The sequence below is a fragment of the Megascapheus bottae genome, chromosome 16 (genome assembly GCF_031878675.1).
Source record: "Megascapheus bottae isolate mThoBot1 chromosome 16, mThoBot2.hap1, whole genome shotgun sequence".
Taxonomy (NCBI): Eukaryota; Metazoa; Chordata; class Mammalia; order Rodentia; family Geomyidae; genus Megascapheus; species Megascapheus bottae.
The window spans coordinates 29,576,319-29,597,704 of NC_143524.1; the positions used below are offsets into that span (position 1 = coordinate 29,576,319).

At 36.7% G+C, this 21,386-nt stretch overlaps 1 protein-coding gene across 2 annotated transcripts in view; it reads right to left on the minus strand.

Moving 5' to 3' along the window:
* Nell1 (neural EGFL like 1) overlaps positions 1-21,386 on the minus strand; it is a 761,263-nt gene that overhangs the window by 277,196 nt on the left and 462,681 nt on the right. For both annotated transcript variants that reach the window (XM_090347997.1, XM_090347996.1), the window contains exon 14: positions 10,293-10,415. In XM_090347997.1, coding sequence (XP_090204123.1) covers positions 10,293-10,415 — 123 coding nt within the window. The remainder of the gene's footprint in view (positions 1-10,292; positions 10,416-21,386) is intronic.

A 21,386-nucleotide genomic window follows, 5' to 3' on the forward strand; every position in this document is an offset into this window, starting at 1 on the left:
GAACATAGGTTTATCCACCTTTGCAATCCTTTCCTGAAAATATCCTCCTTTCATCTTACTGTGTGAATGTTTAGAGATGGGCATAAATCATCATGTGCCAGTGTACTTTCTTTTAACCATCCAGTGTGTTTACTTGTAGACTAAAGCCTATATTTTATTGAGAAAATAACAGTATTATCTGATCTCCTGCAATTAAATCTATAGTCTTCAAAATTCTAGCTGTTTTGCTAGTGCATTATTCCAATGCAGAACTGATCATGGTTGAATTGCTGGAGGAGAAAGGAATCATTGTACTGGAGATAATTCTGTGAAGGGAAAAGTGAGGGGTTGATATAAAATATGAGAGAGAGAAATCATGCAAAGCACTCAGATTTACACCTGGCAAGCTGCTGAAAGGTGACCTGAAGGCCTAAGATGTTAAAGACATGGAAAGGGACAGTCCACATTGAGAAGAGGAATCAGGGCTTCTGTTATCCTTGTTTGTCTGTAGTTTTGCTTATTGTGCTTGAAGCTCCCCATATCCAACTGCAGTCTAAAAACATTTCACCGAAATTCTCAATAAGAAAGGCTTCACATGATTTACACTGTGCTCAATTCTGAGTAGTATGATGAATTCTCATGCTGCCCTGCCTTGGTCATGACTCTCTCTTCTCTACTGTGTCTGTAGACACCTGACCAATATCACAAGGGAAAAATGTAACAGAGGTCAAGATTTTCCATTTCAGGCATCATTGAGTGTCTTGGAATGTATCCCCAAGGGGAAGGGATATATCTTTAGGGATCCAAGTGTGTAGGTCACCTAGTTAATGGTTAACTTGAGAAACTTGACTCTTAAGAAACCAGGGAAAATGCTGAAGCTGAAGGTACGAATTTCACAGTCATCTGCCTACTGATAATGTTTCAAATTAATCTGTTTATAAATAATTGCATAGGGAAAGGACAGACAGAAAGGAAATTCTAACCTGCTACTTTTACAGACTAGAAAGAGCAAAGAATCAGAGCGATTGCCTGACATAGGATATCAAGAAATGTATGAGGACTACTTAGGCAAATTATTTTAAGATTAAAGACTTATGACTTCAAATAACATAAGGAGGATGAGTTCTATTTAAACTCATATCTGACTACTAGACCATCCTTATTTATTTCTTCTTAATTAGTCAGCCAGAACCTAGAACATAGTATGTACATAATAAATAATTGTTGCATAATTTCTCTGTTGATTGTCTCAAGTTAATTACTAATTCCTATAGGAAAAATATCTAAAACAGGATAATGATGAGAAAATTAAGAAAAGGAACACATTCAATGAAAACAACATAAACATACTAAAGAAAGAATTGGAGCATTTGGTGGAAAGTTAGTAGTAGAACCACGTTACAGACCTGTGATAAAGACCCTGAATATCTTGTAATGTCAATCAGGCAAGAGACAATTCTAAAAGTGAATGCCAAATTTAATCTACAAAACTAAAGCAATAGTGAAAATTATAAAAAATGGTTACTTGATGTTCTGCCTTGATAGCATTACTTTAGATTCTATTTTCCAAACCTTGGTCTATGTTCAATAATAATATGCCATGCTACAAGTGCAAAAATCATTTTTGTTAAATGTTCTAGCCTATTCTTATTTTACATCAATATATACTTCTCAAGTGAACATGATATACAAGGTCTCATGTCCGTGATAAATGCTAATATGTAAATAGCTAAGTTTAACTTGACCATACATTGAAGACTATGAGCAGACTGGAGAGAAACAATTTATTCTGACCGTGAAGATCAAGGAAAAAATTTAATTTGCTCTGTACTATGAAAGGTGAATAAGATTCCCATCCTAAGAAGAAGAAGATGGAAGAAAGCACTTTAGGATAATACAAACACCCAAGGAGAAGGAATGCATATGAAATCATCTAGCCTGGCTTGTTGGGAAATGGTTTGCTAACTCTCATGTGTGACTGATAGAGTAATAGGCGAGAGATGATAGTTTTGAGTGTCAGGCTCAAAATGCCAAGGTGCGGCCAGATATCACAGGGTATCAAGTGCCTAGCCTGAAGAGCACTGACTTTCTTTGCAGGAAATAGGGTTTTTATTAGAAGGAAACTTGTAAGATGTGTCTTGCCAGTATTCCACAGGTGATGCCTCAGGTCTATCGGCATAGTGTTGTGGATTCTGCATGTTTCTGACAACTTATGTTTTCACTACTATGTGTTAAAATTCATGTCTCTTGGCTAATGGTACTTTTTGATTAGTAGTTATCTTAGCTAAAATAGATTTTGTTATCCACATTCACTTAAGCCTTGTCTCTATGTTTACAACTTACGGCCAAATCATCTAATAATCCTAGAAATCGTGGCAGTCACGTTTCTCACAGCAATCTAACTTGGATCAATTATTTCAATTGAGAATCTCAAATACTAGTAAACAGACTTTCTACATAATGCCTGTATAAGCAGGATACTTTGAAGGATCTAACTGCTATAAGAATATTCCATATATGCTACATTTTGTCTGATGGACTGTATCTAATACTGATTCACATCTAATCTATCTGTTTTCTGTCTTTATAAGTCAATTCTATGTGGAGTACAATTTCAAATTCTTTCTTAGACTGCTTTGAAATTGCTCTATAAGCAGAAGTGGCACTATAGGAAATAGACTCACCGTTCTGATCTGTTTAACAATATGAATGTTTTTACAAAGAGTCCCACCTCTAGCTATGCCAAACCAGCCTGCATTATCAGTCAGTCTTGCCTTATCTCATTCTCTCCAACATTTCCTCTCTACACCTAAAGGCAGAGTTTTAGTTTTAGATTGGTGCCTTCTTGAGTTCTTCCTCATTACATTAACCACTTTTCAAAACTATGTCTAGAGTGCTGTAAGTATTTTTGCCAACGGCTTCCTTGTTCCCTTGATATTTGCTTCAAAAATCTCTAAATTTCATCTTCTCTGATGCACGACTCAGCAGTTTATCTATTTTATTATTTCCAGTGATAACCTTTCTATGACAACCTGTCTTTCCATTTTCTTCTGTGAGCCTCTGAAAACGTCTTTGTACATGCAAGATGTCTATTTTACTTAGGATTTCTGTTAATTCAAGCTTTCATTTACACCTTTAGTATGTGCTGTCCCATTAATCTTTCTGTTTCTATCTAATCTTCTCTTGCCTCTGTTTCTAGCTTACTGTGTCATCTTTGTATATAGTTTATCTAGCAGCTCATTAAAATATATTTCTAGGAAGCGATCATTCTGCTCAGGTGTTTAATTCAAACATGCTCATAATAAGTCACTTCAGAGAATGACAAGATTCTGAAGAACCTTAGGAGGAAGATTCACTTACATTCCTGAAAGGTATACAATGGCCTGTATTGAAATGATTTTCTTTGAAAACCAATTATCTACTAGCAATCCAGGCTACACATCAAAACTGGTTTGCATATGCATGTCCAGCAACAATTGTCTCCTCGAACTGGGGATAGAGCTTTGTGGGACCCAAGAACTAATATTTTCCCAGACAGATGCTTGCTTGCTTTCTTATAGTCTTAAAATAAATACGTGCATATACTGATAGGTAGAACTCTTTATGTGCTTTCTCATCTGGGAACTTCTGAGTGCTCCAAGATTCTCAGCTCTTTATTAAATACTGGTTACAAGGATGCATTAAGTCACAGTTTGAAAACAGACAACTAAAGAGAAAATGGTAGAACTGGATGGTATGAGCTACAGTAGTGTTCAGAAACTTTCTTGATGACATCAAAAGGTGCTCATCCATTAGAGCATCATAGTCGGCTTCTGGTACATGAGACAAAAATGGAGGACATATCGACATGTACTATAGAGTCACGCAAGTGTCTCTTGAGTGATCTAAAAATGAATTATTAGCAAGGGAAGATTAATTTAGTTCCCTGAATTAAATTATATGTCTCTCAACAGAAAGAAATTGCAATGTCTTGCAACAGAAAGACATCAAAAGATAAGACAAGCTTTTGAAACCAAGCTTGGACCAGTGCCTTACATTAGCTTCAGAGTGACTTTCCCTGTAGTACAGATGGATGCATCATGACAACGAAGCAATAAGCGAACAAAATTCCCAGCTAACACCTTGGCTCTCATGTTCACTTAAACAATTAGATGATGGTAAAAAGGCTCTCTATATATCATTCATTTCAGAATGAAGCTGAAGACTACAGACAGAAATATATTGCTACTTTTTAGTAAAGAAGTTGTCAGTGCAGTGGAGGAAGAAAATGATGACGGGGAGAACATGATTCTACTCAATGTAACTGATGTTCCTAGGAGTCAAATGCCCCTTTGGTCCCTTTACTCATCCCCTCATCCTTCCCTAACTACCAGTGTGTAGAAAAGAGGAAGTACACAAATCATTCATTCGTCACTTCATTCATCACTTTCCTCACTTCTGCACTAAAGTTCAATATTCCCATTGAAAATATATTTTGGAGCTGAGCACTGGTGGCTCACACCTGTTATCCTAGCAACTCAGGCAGGATCACAGATTGAAACCAGCCCAGGCAGAAAAGCTCCTGTGACACTCTTATACCCAATTAACCACTCAAAAACCAGAAGTGGCATTGTGGCTCAAAGTGGCAGAGCACTAGTCTAGGATAAAAGAGTCCAGAGACAGACAGTACCCAGGCCTGAGTTCAAGCCCTACAACTGACAAAAAAAGAAAGACAAAACATTCTGGATGGTTTCTCTGTCCTTGTGGTATAAAAGGAAACTCCATGTTTGGCCCGGTCCACCTGGGATTAGCTGTATAAGCCAATCTAATGGGGAGGTTGAATAGGAGGAATAAGGAATACTCACGGATACAATTTTTGTAACTATTCCTGCTAACACTTCAGTGTCCCTATGAATAATTTCTGTCTTCCTCTTAGTTGGTTCTGACTACAAGTGAGCAAAAATGAGGGTACCCTTTGGAAGATCACTGCAGACCACACCCTGCCCTTCTATGCCTCTTCATTTCTATCCAGATGCTGCAGCAGGGTCCTGTGCACAGACCCTTAAAGGGCTGGAGTTGAACATGCATGCTCTTAGAGGCAGAGCCTGATGGTTCTGTCCCTATTGCTAACTGGCAAGGGTGTGTTGAATTATGCCAGAGATCAAAGAAACTAATGCTGAGCCTGCCATACCCATCTCCTGTGAATTAGACTGGAAGGCTATTGAGAAGGGGAAATGTGATTCAACTTCTCTGCCTTAGGCTAGGTCTTAATGCCTTTGTCAAGTGTGTGCCAAATTACAGGGTGGACCTAAATTTCTCCAGAGTCAACATCCACCCCATAAGTATCTCCGTAACCAAGGAAACAACATTAAACAGCAAACACCAGACATGATAGGATGCACAACACCAAACATATAAAGTAAATATTGCCTTCCAATAGCAACATGTTCCTGCTTTTTTAAAACAACATTCCCACACTTTCCTTTTATAAACTAAACTCTGCAAATTGCCCAGCCAGACCTACCAAGTATTAAATTGCTTGTGACCAAAGGAATTCTAACAAGCATATATGCTTTACACATGGCTCTGATTTTGATGAATTCCTTATGGATTTCTTTTATATGGGATAATTTCATTTTGTGAATTGTTCTCTTGAGTTGCAAACATTGATTGAAAGCAAATCATTCTCCAGTACTAAATGGTGAAATGGTCAAGGACCCTGCTTACTTGCCTTTTGCTCTTTAGTGTCTGGAATTATGTTGCAAACACAATATTCACGCTCTATATTTACACAAGACATGCCAATATTATCAGTCAGTAAAAAGAATCCTTCAAGGGATCATCACATCTTCTCCAGCCTTAATAACAGATAAAGAGAAGAGGCTTAGTCTATCAGCCACATATTGACAACTGCCTGATTTCCATTTCAGCATAAATGTAAGAGCAGGCAAGCAGATAAACACTACTCCATAGATAACCTTAACCCTCATGTCAGGTCATACAAATCTTATTTAAACTGTTTGCTAACATTCTATCCATTTAACTCCCAAAAGTCAACATATTCGGCATTACATGCCACACAATTTCATAAGCAATTTAATTTGTTTTTCAAATGAGGATAAAACCTTATCTGAAAAGTTACAGATCGCCATTGTATCCTCTTTCTTTCTCTTTTCTTTGGTAGGAAAATGAGAGACATGATGAATAGATAAAGAAGAAGAATAAAAGGAAAGACAAAGAAGGAAAGGAAAGCAAATGGAGGAAAGAAAAAAGAATGAAACTAAAAGAATTACCAAAAGCTGTATTAAATCAAGTATAATTATATCTTTTAATGATTTATCTTGAAACAGAATCAAGCAAAAACTTTCCAGGTGTGGTGGGACTAAGTGAGATAATGTATGAATTTGTGGTACTTGTTAAAACTGATACTTCCCATCCCCTTGCAGGGGGGAAAAATCTCCTTATATGAGCATCAGCCACCAGGAAAGAACATTGGGAAAAAATCCCACCAATTAGTATTGTTGTGAAAAACTGTGGCTTAGGCTATGCTTGTTAATGTAAGTGAAAATACTTTCTATCCTCCCTGCATTTATTCATCAAAAATATCTTTTCTAGAAAAGGCATACATATTTACCATTAAAAACAAAGATTAACCTGGTATTATTGGATTGCACTTATAATGCAAACTACTACCTTGAGTAGACAAATCCTGGAGACACTTATCTACAAATAAGCAACAATAAGCAGTAGTAGAGACATGGTTCAGGTGCTAAAGCATAAGCCATGACTAAGCAAGAGCTTGAAATTCTGAGTTCAAGCCCTTATACTGAAGGAAGAAAAAAAAGAAGGATGAGGGGATAGAAAAGGAGGGGGGAAGAGGAAGAAGAGGAGGAGGAAGAGAAAGAAAAAGCAGAAGAAAGACGAAAAAGAAGGAGAAGGAGAAGAAGAAGAAGAAAGGAAGAAGAAGAAGAAGAAGAAGAAGAAGAAGAAGAAGAAGAAGAAGAAGAAGAAGAGGAAGAAGAAGAAGAAAAAGAAGAGAAGAAGAAGAAGGAGAAGGGGAAGAATTGTCATTATTAAAGGATTACTTCAAGTTATCTTTGTCCAACTCATCATATTTCAGTTACAGATGGTATGCTCTGAAACCAAGAGGCAGATTTGCATACTGAACAAAAATTCAGGCCAACCCATGAACAGCCTTCCAGTTCTGCTTACCTCCCCTCTACTTTCTTCTCCCTTCATTTTTCTTCCTCCTTCCTTGTAAACAACAATGTCCTTATTACTTTTGACAATGGAAAACACTTTTGTAAATATACAATTTTAATAATTATCTGTGATAACTATATTAGATAAACAAAGGATGGGGTACTATAATCCTGTATAAAGATAAAAGTTGCAATGTACCAAAATGAAAGAAAGGAAGCCTAAAGCTTGGCTCTTCTGAGATCTTCATCAAATTCATTGACTCATGGTGGTGCTTCCCCTTCAACATTTATAAACACAGGACTTTCTCCTTTGTCCTGATCAGCATAATTAAATATGAGAATCACTTTAAGAAAATAATTTTCCCGGCCAGGCATGGTGGTTCACGCCCTGTAATACTAGCTACTCAGGAGGATGATATCAGGATCAAGGTTCAAAGCCATCCCAGGCACAAAAGAACCTGAGATTCTTATCTCCAATTAACCTCTAGAAAATGGGCAATAGGACTCAGCTCAAGGGTAGGGCTGTAGCCTTGAGTTGAAGAGCTCAGGGACAATGCTCAGACCATGTTCAAGCCACATGATCCACCAAAAATTATTTTCCCTAATTTACAACTTTGTTAACAATCAACTAACATAACTTTCAAGGAAGATATGGCTCTGTAATATTTTTCACAGAGGTGATGACCCCATTTATCATAAAGACAAGACAGGACTTGCCCACCAAGCCAGGGCAATTAATAGTATTTTATTAGGTAATACATATCGGGGAGGAAAACAAATGTATTAAAATGAAATCCCTGGGTTGCTCCTTTGATTTATACATTCTTAGTATGCTTGTACCAGCAATGGGCTTGATAATCCATGAAGCTATATGAATATCTTGGTTGTTTTGTTTTGCTTTGCAATTACCTCGTCCTTCTTTTAAAAGCTGGTTTTTAGGAAAATCCTTAAAAGCTACACAAATACTCCATGTATAAGTTTCCATTGTAATTTATGGAATATATAATATATTGCAATAATACCCACAAGTAATATAATGAACAGTGTGTTTATTTCTAATCTTTGATATTTCTGTAAGTGTATGGATATTTATAAATAATAACAAACATGCTGTCATACTATACATATTGTTGTGCTACATGATTTTGTTTCTTTCTCTTTCCTTCCCAAAATTATGACTTATGGGTTTTTTTCAATGAACATCTTTATGTGTGTGTGTTTGCACGAGGGTATTCATATACATACACATATGCTTAAAATTTCAAACTAGTGCATTTTATTCCATAAGGGAACAAGCAAATAAATATAGGCAATCCATTACTGCTGAATATTTTGATTGTTCTAATATTCAGTGACTATAATGCTGTAATAAATCATGATATGTGTATTTTCCCCTCTGTATGAAGTTGTACTTTTTTGAAATCTATTTCAAACTGTAAGGCTGATAGAATTGAAAAATTAAGGGGCCAGGAGCGTAGCCTAGTGGTAGAGTGCTTGCCTAGCATGCATGAAGCCCTGAATTTGATTTCCCAGTACACATACTGGAAGTGGTGCTGTGGCACAGGTGACAGAGCACTAGACTTGAGCAAAAAGTGTCCAAGGACAGTACCCAGGTCCTGAGTTCAAGTACCAGGACTAGAAAAAAAAAGAATTGAAAAGCAACACCAACACTGAACTTTGAAAGATTTTTGTCAAATAGCTATTCAAAACAATTTTCACCAGGTTACTCTCTTAATAAGATATAAATACGTTTCTGCACATTCATCTGCACAGAATAAATGATATTAACTTTTAAGAATTATCCCCTAGACAAGAGCCACTGTCTCAGACTTCTTATCCTAACTGCTCAGGAGACTTAGATCTAAGGATCACACTTTGAAGACAAACCATGAAGGGAAGTCCTAGAGACTTATTTCTAATCAACCACCAAGAAGCCAGGAGTGGAACTGTGTCTTAAGCGTTATTAGCATCAGTCAGGAATGAATTAGAGATAAAAAAACAACCTCTAGCCCCTGAGTTCAAGCCCTAATACTGATTGGCACATACATACACAATTTTATCCTCTAGTCTAATGCATGAAAATGGTGATTCAGTCATTCTGAATTATTTCTCTATATTTACCAACTCTATATATATTCTGAATTATTCCTCTATATTATGTTTCTCTATATTTTCTCTATATTGCACATCTCTGAAATACAGTATTAATAAAGTGCTGATTGTCATACGGCAACTTCCTTAACCTCTCTGTATCTGAATTTTATCCCTTCTAAAGTAAGGGTGATAAGAATATCTGGTCTCAAGATTTCTCATGGGATTTATTCTTTTTCAGTTGATGGTATCTCAGCTATCTTTGATGACATTTGTTAACACCTACAGTGTTTGGGAAACTTTCTAGTTCCTGGGGGCAAAGTTAGGAGGACAAAACCAAATGGTCACTGTTATGAAGCAAGCAGCCTGTAGTGGACAGAGATAATATAGGCCCCAGCACATAGTGACAGCTTTCTGTCAGGTCATTTATGAAGAAAGCAAACTTGTGGCTAGGAAATACGAAAGGTGCTAGGGTCCACAGGTTATCACATAGTGATTCTTGACTAGGAGGAGCTTAGCATAGAAAATTGAAGGAAATGATCTTCCATCAAGGATGAGGAGACAGCAGTGATCATGGATAATGGGAAAGCACAGTGTCAATGGGGCAGGAGACAGAGTGAGAGGACTCAGGGCCCTGAATGCCTCTTAGGTAGAAAGACAAACTTTAGTTTTATCCTAAATGCATACCAAAGCTACACTAGCCTCAACCACTAAAATTTAGAATGCTAAGTTCTTTATTCATGCAGACACCGTGAATGTTGCCCACGTGCATTTGAGAAAAGTTCACAGGGAAGAAAATTCACATCCTAGGAGAAGAACTTCCCTGACAAATTCAGTCTCAATGAGCAGAAATATCCAATTGTGATTCTGAGCCCCCAATTCCATACTCTCAACCCCCAAAGCCAATTAAGGGTCCTTTTCATCTTTCTTTCTTGCACAGTTAGAGCAGGAAACCTGGCTTTGTTCAGCCACCAGAAATAAAGGCAGTGGGCCATGCCAGGACCATGAGCTCCCAGTTTACCCCCAAGGCGGCAAGCCTACCTCTGCAGGCAGTCCCGTTCCCCACGTAGCCTGGCTTGCAGGTGCAGCTGTGGCCCTGGACAGTATTGGTGCAGATGGCATTATGATCGCAGTTATTTTGTCCACTCCCGCATTCATCGTGCTCTGTTTGCAGGGCGAGAGAGAAAGAAAGGCAATCTTTTCTTAGGTAGGAATCAATGCTGTTAGAAAATGGAGCTAAAACTCACCATTAATCATAACAATAACTATCGTGTATGGGTACCTGACCAGCAGCCTAGTGGTTTCTGTACCTTACATGGTCTTCAGTAACTCTAACATATGGATATGATCATCTCCAAGAAACAATGACCAAGAAACAATGCCAGAGCACTCAAGCAACTTACATCAAGTCCTATAATTATAAGCACTGCCCTCTGGGTGTTGTTTCTTGCACCTTCTAAACATTTATAGAAGAGGCTCCAAGGCAGTTCTCCACAGGGAACATATTCTCATAGAGAAACATTTGATAACATCTATAGACCTGTTTTGGTTGCCACAGTCAGGGACAGCCAGTGTTACTGGAATCAATACCACTGCTAAGAAGTACAAAGGAGGGAGTACCATAACAAAGAATTAACAAGCTCAAATGTCAACAGCATCATGAGCAGGAAACCTTCCTCCAAGGTTAAAAAAAGAATCTATATGATAGATTGCATAGCTTCTTTAAAATATAGAGGGCAAAACTGAACAGGAAGGCCCAGCTAATAATAGACTGGGTAAGGACATTTAACAACATGTATTTGTAGCTCATATCACTGGACACACAGAACATTGAGCACAGAATTGACTGTGAACAGGACTGGAACTTATGCTCAGGGGTAGATTTAAGAATTTCTAGCTTTTTGGCGTTTAGAGTATTTCAGAGCTTCAGTCTAATTCTCCAAATGACTTATTTTAATTTTTTTACATTTTTATTTGCCTATATCAGTTGTACAAATGGGTTTCATTGTTACATGTCCATAAATGCAGATACTGTATTCCAAACAAATTCACCTCCCTGTAGCACTGTCTCCTATCTCCTCTACCCTTTTAAATCAATTTCAACAGGATTAATTATTCTTCTTTCATATATGTTTCTAAAGTATTTTAACTATATTCACCTCTCACTGTACCCTTTTCGTTTGCCCTCATTTCTTTGCTGGTTCTTACTGTCCAACAGAACCAGTTTTGCATTAATTCCTGTCATTTATTTTAAGGACTAGATACTCATATAAAAAGAAAACATATAATATTTGTCTATCTTGGTGTGGTTTGCTTGGCTTAACATGGTGCTTTTTAGTTCCTTTTATTTGATCATCAAAATTTTCATTCATCTATAGGTTGTAGCCTAATGTTGAGTGGTACACACACACACAGGTGATTTCATTATTTATATATTACATAGCTATTATTTATTATTATATATACTAAATATGTCTGTATCTATGCATGCACACACATATATACACTCAGACAGAGGAGGAAAATGAATCTATGGATCTATACTAAAATAAAATGTAATAATGTGACAGGACCCAGTAAGTCGTGCCTATAATCCTGCTACTCAATACACTGAAATCAGAGGTTCTCAGTCCAAAGCCAGCCTGGGTAAGAAAATCTATGAGATGCTTGTCACCCAGGCCACTCCTCTGAATCATACACACACACACACACACACACACACACACACACACACACGTTAATGTATTTCAGACTAGAGATCACAATATCTTACATAATTATCATTTTTCTCAATATCAGGAGATTTACTGAGGAATATCAATAATATTCTGTAAATAAATAATGTGGGAAAGTACAATTGCTGTACTGACTGACAGAATAACTTTTTAAAAAGTTTTAAGGAGGAAAATCTAGTGAGACTAATGAGATAATACAAGGGTATAAAACAGAGTAGGGATTCCAGGGAAAATCTGCAAAGAAAAACCCTAATTAGAATAAAGATTAAAATTCAATGTATGTGGTTAATTGAACTGTTAAGTCAATGTTCCAATCAATGGAAATATCATCCATCTTCATTAATTTTTATTTTAAATTTCCTAACATGGACTTCATAATGAGAAAGGTTAAATCTCTCAAAACAGATCCATTTTAATCACCTACACACCACTGAGATAAGGCAAATACACCAATTTGACTAGTTTTCATCCATGGGATTTTCCAAAAAAAATTTTTGTTTAGGCTTTAAGTGCCATCCAAACTGTCAGTGAAAAATGTGCACAGGTTCAAAAGCACTAAGTAGAAAAGGAAAGATTTATGAGGACAAACTTCTAGTAGGTGGAAAAAGCCATTTCAACCATGCTGTAGAAATAGTATAAACCTGTAGAAATACAATCCAATTTATAGACCTATCCAACACTTAGTATGTACAGGTGCCATACCAGGTGATGGGAGGGACAAGATAATTTACAGACATAAACCTTCTCTCCAGAGTTCTGGGCCCCTTTATTTAAATTTATTTCATAAGTAATTGTTAGAGTCTGTACTGGGAGTACAAAGATAAGTAGATAACTGTCTCTGCTCCTGCAGCAGTTTTAATAGGAGCTGTCAGACTTCAGTATGTAATTAACAGAAACCCATGAAGAAAGTGATAAAGTTTGAAAGAGGTGACTGTATAAGTTATCATACCAACAAGACATATTTTAAAGCTGAAGTCTTTTACCAATAAAGGCACCAGAATAACAAGCATAATTCAGAATGACCTAAACAAACCAGCATGCTTGTTCATACTAGATAAGAGGAATAAAAACAACCAGGAATGAGAATTTATTGGAGACAAGATAGTCTTTATAATGGGAAGAGGGAAAACAATCATCTTGCAGGTAGTATTTAAACTGGTCCTTTAAGAAGGAGCACAGCATTGGTACTCATTAAACACTATTTTGAAAATGATCCATACAACTTGTGGGTAGGGACAGAAGCAAAACTGGGAGAGAGTGAAGGGAGGGGTAATACTGTTCAAAAAGAAATGTATGCTTTACCTGACTTATGTTATTACAATCTTTCTGAATCATAGCAATATTTTTGTTTAAATGGACACAATTTTCTCATCCAGATTAGTTCACAAAGAACACTGTAGAAAAAAGCACAATCTGGACTAATTACATTTTATGCAATTGTAAAAGCCTAGTCTTCCCTCCTTAAAATGTCTCATCTGCTAGGATCCTTGAAGCCAATTCTTTTGAGCTGAGGTAGCCTGTTGATGTCCTAAATATGTATCATTTTATTTCTACTTCTCCAGGCTTTTCATGTTGTCCTTAAACCCCAAATACTTTTCTCCACTGCCATTGGAATATGAGTGCCCCTGCTTGGCTTCTAAATAGTACAGAAATCACATGTTTTGTTTTTTTTTTTCCTGAAGACTAAGTGAATTTCCTTGCTCTTATAAATTTATGAACTTTAGTGTTTTTACCTATTTGGAAATAACCATATCACAGTACACTGCATGTTTGCAAGTTTTATCATTAGTACCCAATTAGCTATCTTTTAAACTTTTTATCATACAGAAGAATTTGCAATTATATAAGTCAAATAAAAAGCAGTATGAGGATTCCTCAAATGTCTAAACACAGAGATCCCCAATGACCTAGCAATTTATCCAATAGACCACAACCAGGCAAATGGACACATGGATTAAAAAATATATAGTTTATATACACAATGGAATTCTATGCTCTGATAAAAAAAATAATGGCATTGTACCATTCATAAGGAAATGGAAAAACCTGAAAACAAATTATATTATGTAATATAAGCTAGACCCGCAGAAACATAGGCTGCATGGTTTCCTTCATTTGCTGTAACTACACTGTGACTACTAATTAAATTTTGAAAGAAGGAAGTTGTATATTTTCTGCAGCTCTCATTTTTCCTATCAGCATTTCTAATGACATTAAACCAAGAGAGTACCAAATAGTAAACTATTATTTTGCATTTATTATATCATGTTTTCCAGAACCATATGAAGCAAATTTGCTCATTTTACAATGAAGAAAATTAAGACTAAAGATCATTAAGCATTCTGCCTACCATCACAGAACAGTTGAGTGAAGGAGTTCAGATTTGTGAATTTGGACACTTGGGGAGCCATTATACCAATGAGAAATAATTGGAAATAATATGGATGTGGCGGAAAACAGACCATTACATCATCATGTCAAAAAATGTCAGCCTTTTACATCCTGGTCCCCAATTCTAACTGACCACTCTCACATACTTTGTGAGAAGGTAGAACACATCTACCCTTAAAGGACTACGACTGAAATATACACATTTCATGATATTAGACTTGCCCAACTTTGAAAAGTACTGAAAAGAGTTGGCCAAAGATGATGAAATCTTAAAATATTCCTTTCCAGTTGATGGAAATGCTAGAAAAGCAGCAAAAGATGTAGTATGGGGTAGAGATGAAGATGATAGACTGTAAGAATGCTGAGCCAAGAAGGGAAGATCCTAGGTTTGGCCATTCCAAGCTATGTGTACTAATGTAAGTTATTCCATTTCTTTGTGTCTACTTCCTAATGGTAAAATGTGAATCACAGAACCTATCTTTTAGTATTTCTCTATGGATTAAATTGCTGAGTAACTCATCTCAACTAGAAAGTACTCCATAGGAAAAATATTGTGCCTACTACCAGAATTACTTCTCACATACTTTATTTCTTTCTTGTCAGTACTGTACTCCTTAAGCTCTCACTTGGGATGCTTGCTTATCTTAGTAACACTTCCACTTCTATTTTTGCATGTACGTACCAGTACTGGGGCTTGAACCCAGGACTTTACACTCTCGAATAGCTATTTTGCTCAAAGCCAGTACTCTGTCTCTTAAGACACAGCTCTACAGAATTCTGGCGTTTTGCTTGTTTCTTGGAGATAAGAGGATCATGGCTTTTCTGTCAAAGGTGGCTTCGAACTATGATCTTCAGCTGTCTCTAATAGCTAGGATTACAGGTATGACCTAATAGCTCCTGTCTTTTAGACGTATTTGTCAGATGGAAGTTAAAATTAATTGAAAAAAATATTTTATTTAATACTGACAAAATTTAAAGTATCATTTTTGATAGACAGGGATTTTAATATCATAGTAAGAACACTGTCGATTCCTAGGTTCCCGAGATTTATTTTCCTGTTTCCTTCTAAACTCAGGTACAGTAACAACATGAGATAAACCATAAGGGCAAAAAAAAAGAGAAGAGAAATAACCTGGTACATTAAGAACAACAATCACACAAGATAAAGCTCTTGTTTCCATAAGATATACAATGTATAAGATTTAGCTTGAAATGAAAAAAAAAATAAGGAAATAAATAAATAAAAACTTTTTTTGGCCTAGGTATGTCCAATTGCTTTAGTGCTATTTGTCAAAAGGCTAATTCTCCCCTCTTGCAATGCTTTTAATTCCTTTGTCAAAAGCAATTAGTTGTGTTTGTATTGATGTGCTTCTTGTTTCTCTGTTCTGTCCTGACCTCATTTGTCCTTTGGCAGTTTCTCAGTGCCCCTATTGACTGTGTCTGTACAGAATCTTTCATGCCAGGTAGAGAAATTTTCTCACTTTCTTCTTCATTTCTAAGACCACTTTAGTTATCCTAGGTCTTATATCTTTCTAAATAAATTTTCAATTAAGGTTGTTGGAAATTTTATAAGAGTTGTATTAAAGATTTTGTGAAGAACAATATATTTCTTCCAATCCCATGAACTCAGTATACATCCCTATTACATATTCTTCACTTCCTCTTACTGAAGTTTGTAATTTTAATCATGCGAATCCTGTACATCTGTTAGTCTTACACCTGTGTATTTTGTTGTATTCCAGAATGAATCTATATGATACAAATTTTATTTCTACAAGATGGTTACTGGTATCTGGGAATGCAATTGATTTGTGTCTAATTCTTATAGCTAGTGACTGATAAAATCATTTATTGTTGAGTAATATTTTTGTAGATTCCTTCATATTTTCTATACCAATCTATATGACATGTATATATAACATGTGTATCCATAGCTTTACTTTCTTATTTTTTCAATCTGCATGCCATTTTGTATGTGTGTGCTGTTACTAGGATTTGAACTCAGGACCTTGATGCTGTCCCTTAACTTTTCCATTCAAGAGCTTAATCATTGCCCACAGCCCCACTTCTGATTTTTTTTGTCTTTAATTGGAGATAAGAATTTAAAAGACTTTCTCTACTTGACCAGTTTTGAACTATAAGCTTTAGATCCTAGTCTTCTGAGTAGCTAAGATTAAAGACATAGACCACTGGTCTACAACTTTGCATACCTTTTCCTCTTTCATTCTTTTTATGTTTCTCTTTCTTTCTTCCTTCATTTTCCATTACTTTTCCCTTTCCTTTCCTCCCTCCCATCCTTCATTTTTTCCTTCCTACCCACCCCCCATCTTGCCTGGCCTTATTATGCTAGCTAACTAAGTCCATTTTGTGCAAGAGTGGTTAAGAGTAACAGCAACGATGCCAAACTTAGGAAGGAAGCTCTATGTTAGCCCCATCTCAGATCTGTTTGTCAATGCTGGATGAAAGTGTAATTTCTGCTCCTACTGGACCACACTAATGGTGGAGTTGGAAGAAAGTGGAGGACCAGCCCACTAACTTTGCCTCTATGAATCTCTGTTCTGTGGGGGAAAGTGGTTGGTAGACTCCCCATAGAACCCTAGAGTGACATTGTTCCATTGTTCCATCGGAGGAATCAGAGATTTTCCTACTTCTACAAAGTAGTTTTTTCCACTTGTGGGCATATTCTGTTCTATTAGATCCCCTTTCCCTTGGTTCTTTTGGTACAGGGATTTTTACTGTTTGCTTTTTTTGGTTGTTGTTGTTATTGCCTGTGCCTGCTGGGAATTCCAGGCTGTGGACTCTATTGGTTCCTATTCCAGAACATATAAGATACAAAAGGAAAACTTTGAGGACTCATACCATTTCTCTTACTTAAATTCCAAGATTCTTATGGCATCCAACTTCTTTTTGCCTTTCAGAGTGTATTTGTTGTGCTATGTCCAGGTGCTTTTTAGAAGGAAGACATAGGCAGAAGGGGGCTATACAATCTTGGCTTTAACAAAAAAAAATCCATTTTAAGGAAAATCAGTCATTTCCTCTTCTTTTATAACTAATAAAACAATTGGAATTTTCCATAAGTCATTATAATTAGGCTCACACTGTATGAGACAGATAGCTCTATAATATATTCTGTCATCTATAGGAACTGAGTAGTATGGCCATTCCTATTTTCTAGAGGAAGAAATAAAAATAATGAGTTTGCAAGTAGACTGTGGGTATAAAATGGTATCCTCAAACCAAGATACTCACTGTCAAACTATGACACAAGAAATAGTCATGTAGTCATTAATCATTGTATCACCAAGTTCCAAAGGATTTTCTCTCTAGTAAGTACTTCTTACATTTAGTCTCATGTTTCCATTTCCATTGTCACAATTCTCCTCCACGTATCACCTTCTTTCACTTGAACTATGGCTATAATATTCCAAAGCTTCTTCTCTCTTCCTCTGTTGCCTACTTGCTGTTATGATTCACACTATTATTAATGCCATCTTTTAGAAATTTAAATCAATGATCCCATTGCCCCTTAAAAAAATCCAAAATTCTCCAATCTGATTAGATGTGTGCCTATCCTGACGCTTGAACTCAGCATCGGGGTACTGTTCCTGAACTTTTGTGCTTAAGGTTAACACTCTACCACTTTACTCATAGCTCCACTTCCAGCTTTTGATGACTGATTAAAGGTAGGAGTCTCACAGACCTTCCCAGATCTTTGTGCATGCTAGGCAAGCTCCTTACCACTAGGCTAAACTCCCAGCCCCCATATAAATCATTTTAAGGATCCAGATCCAGCATAGTCTTACCCTCACCTAACCAACATAATTAGCTTCATCTCTTCTCTTGTCTATTCTATTCCAACCACACTGACATGGTTTCCTCTCTCAGAGAGCCATTTTTTTCTGGGCTGGGAGTTTGGCCTAGTTCAATTCCTTGTTACCACATACATAGAAAAAAAAGCCAGAAATGGTGCCGAGGCTCAAGTGGTAGAGCTTCAGCCTTGAGAAAGTCCAAGGACAGTGCTCAGGCCCTAAGCTCAAGGCCAGGACTGGCAAAAAAAAAAAAGTCATTTTCTGACTCATGAAAGGCTTAGCCACATGGTATTCCATCTTCAAACTAGATAGTGTATGTTTTTTTAATCCTTGAGATAGCAACTAGGTCTTCAGCTCATCTTAGAAACAATGCTGGATTTATTGGCTAGAGCAATTTCCCCTGTGACATTTTCACATAATACTCAGCACTTCACCTTCATAGGGCTAATCACAGTTAAAATTCCACATTTATTAGTATTATTAGTATATTATGAATATCTTCTGTCTCTTCTAGAGCACAAACCTCTTGAGAATAGAAACTATATCATTCTTTTATCACCAGCCCCTGGCAGAGCTTCTAAAATTTAAGTGCTACTCCAAATAGACATTTACTAAAGAAAGCAGGATGGAAAGAGAGGAGAGAAAGGGAAGAAAGAAGAAAGGACAAAGATAAAGAAAAATGTTTTAATGCTTTTAGTATCAAAGCTACAGAGAGATCACAAAGAATTAAGGCAACACAAGGCAATGGAATCAGCAGCTGGGGCAATCCAGAAGGAAAGAGCTTCATAATGTAACTCCAGCTGATAAATGACATCCTTTAAAAAAGATGTGTCTGTCTAGCCGGTGCAGTGGCTCATGCCTGTAATCCTAGCTACTCAGGAGGCTGAGATCTAAGGATCAAGGTTCAAAGTCAGTCTGACACTAAAGACCATGAGACTCATCTCCAATTAATCACTTTCAAAAATGGCTCAAAGGGTAGGGTGGTATCCTTGAGCTAAAGAGCTCAGAGACAGCATCCAGGCCCAGAGTTCAAGCTCCCTGACCGGCAAAAAAAAAAATGTGTCTGGGCCACACTCAATGTCATATTTATTTATCACAGTAACTTTGTGGAAGAAGACAGTGATGAGATTAAGAAGTGGTCATTAAGGGAGACATTTCTTTTCCAATGAATTGTTGAGGACACAACCCATGCAATGGAAAAAGTATTTGCCAGTCATATATCTGGTAAAGAGTTTGAATCTAGGCTATATGAAGAATTCTACAACTCGGTAATAAAAAAATCCCGTTGTAAATTGGAAATGATATTGAAATATAGATTTCCTCACAGAAGATATACAAATAGCTAATAAGCACATGGAAAGATACTCAATATCCTCAGTAATTAGAGAAATAAGAAAAAAGCAAAATATTGCTTCACATCTATTAGCATGATAATCATCACAAAGACAATTACAATTGAGGAAGAGTGGAGAGAAATTGGAATTCCTTGCACACAGCTAGGGGGAGTGTCAAATACTCAAGCACATTGAAAATTAACTTGTCAGTTTCTCAAACCATTAAACTATGATCCAACATTTCTTTTCCAAATAAATATCTGAGAGAAATGAAAAGCCATGTTCTCACAAAGACTTACATGAAAACATCCATAGCAGCATTATTCACAATAGCCAAGAGGGGAAAACAGCCCACTTCAACTGATGAATGCTTAATGAAAACATAGCAAAATCACAAAATGGAATATTATTCAACAATAAAACAGAAGTATAGTACCAACTGATGATATTGCATATATCATGGAGAAGTTTCAAAATTTTTGCTCTAGATGAAAGAAGCCAGCCACAAAAGGATACAAGACATGATCCACTTTACATAAAATATTTAGAATAGCCAGATTTATAAAAGCTAGAAAGTGGATCAATGATTACTGACAGCAAAGCACACTGAAATGGGAAATGACAACTAATAGACACCAGATGTTTTCCCTCTGAGCTGAGAAATGTTAGCAAATTAAATCTGAAGTCATGTACTGTTGGCTCACATCTGTAATCCTAAATACTCAGAAGGCTGAGATTTGATGGTCGTGGTTTAAAAATCAGCCTGGACTGCAAACTCCCTGAGACTCTCAACTCCAAGGAACTGCTTGAAAACTGGAAGAGGAACTGTGGCTCAAGTAGTAGACTACTAGCTTTGAGCTTAAGGATAGCATCCAGGCTATGAGATCCAGTCCCAGGTTTTGTGCACAAGTGTGCATGCACACCTGCGTGTGTACTCACACACATACACACACACACAAACACACACAAACAAATTAAATTATCAAAATGTTTTTGCAACTCTAACAAAGGTATGCCTAAACCACTATACTTAATGCTATATATCTTAGCACGTATATGTCTTAGCATGTATATATCTTAGGGATACATCTTAGGCTACATAAATATTGTCTTTACAAAGTAAATGAATTATTAAGAAGAGTTCTAAACAAGTTATTTCTCTGTCCATATGGGTTTTCCAGAGGGGGACGAAGTACTGGAGTTTAAACTCACTAGGTTGCCATTCTATCCCTTGAATGATGATGGCTCTACCATTTGAACCATGCCTCCAATCCTGTTATTTGTCTTTTTTTGCTTGTCCTGGGGTTTGAACTCAGGGCCTGTGACCTGTCCTTTAGCTTTCTCAAGGCTAGTGTTCTACCACTTGAGCCACAGTACCACTTCTTGTCTTTTCTCTGTATGTGATATCAAGGAATAAAACCCAGGGTTACACTCATAGCCACAGTCCTGGCCCATCTGGTTATTTTTTAGATGAACTAAATCACACCTCATATCAAGCCATGCACCTAAGTGGCAAGCCATCTTCTTTAGGGTTACCATCATTGCTCGGTTCATAGATCAACAGCAACCAGCCTTCCTCATGGTAGCACAGCCTTACAAACTTTTCTTCCTGAACTGACCTGAAATGGCAGTCCTGATCTCATCTTCCTGCCTAGGGTAACAGGATAGACATTTGTCACTCTTCCAACCTATGGGTAGAAAACAGTTCTAACCTCAAATTTTGGTCCTCTTATTTTCAGTCTCTTCTGTAGCTAAGATTACAGGTATGGGACAGCTTTATCCATGAAGAATCATTAATAGTAAAATTTGGAAGAAGCAGCTTTCCAAGACAAGGAATTACAGACGTGAACTCTTTTGATAATATCC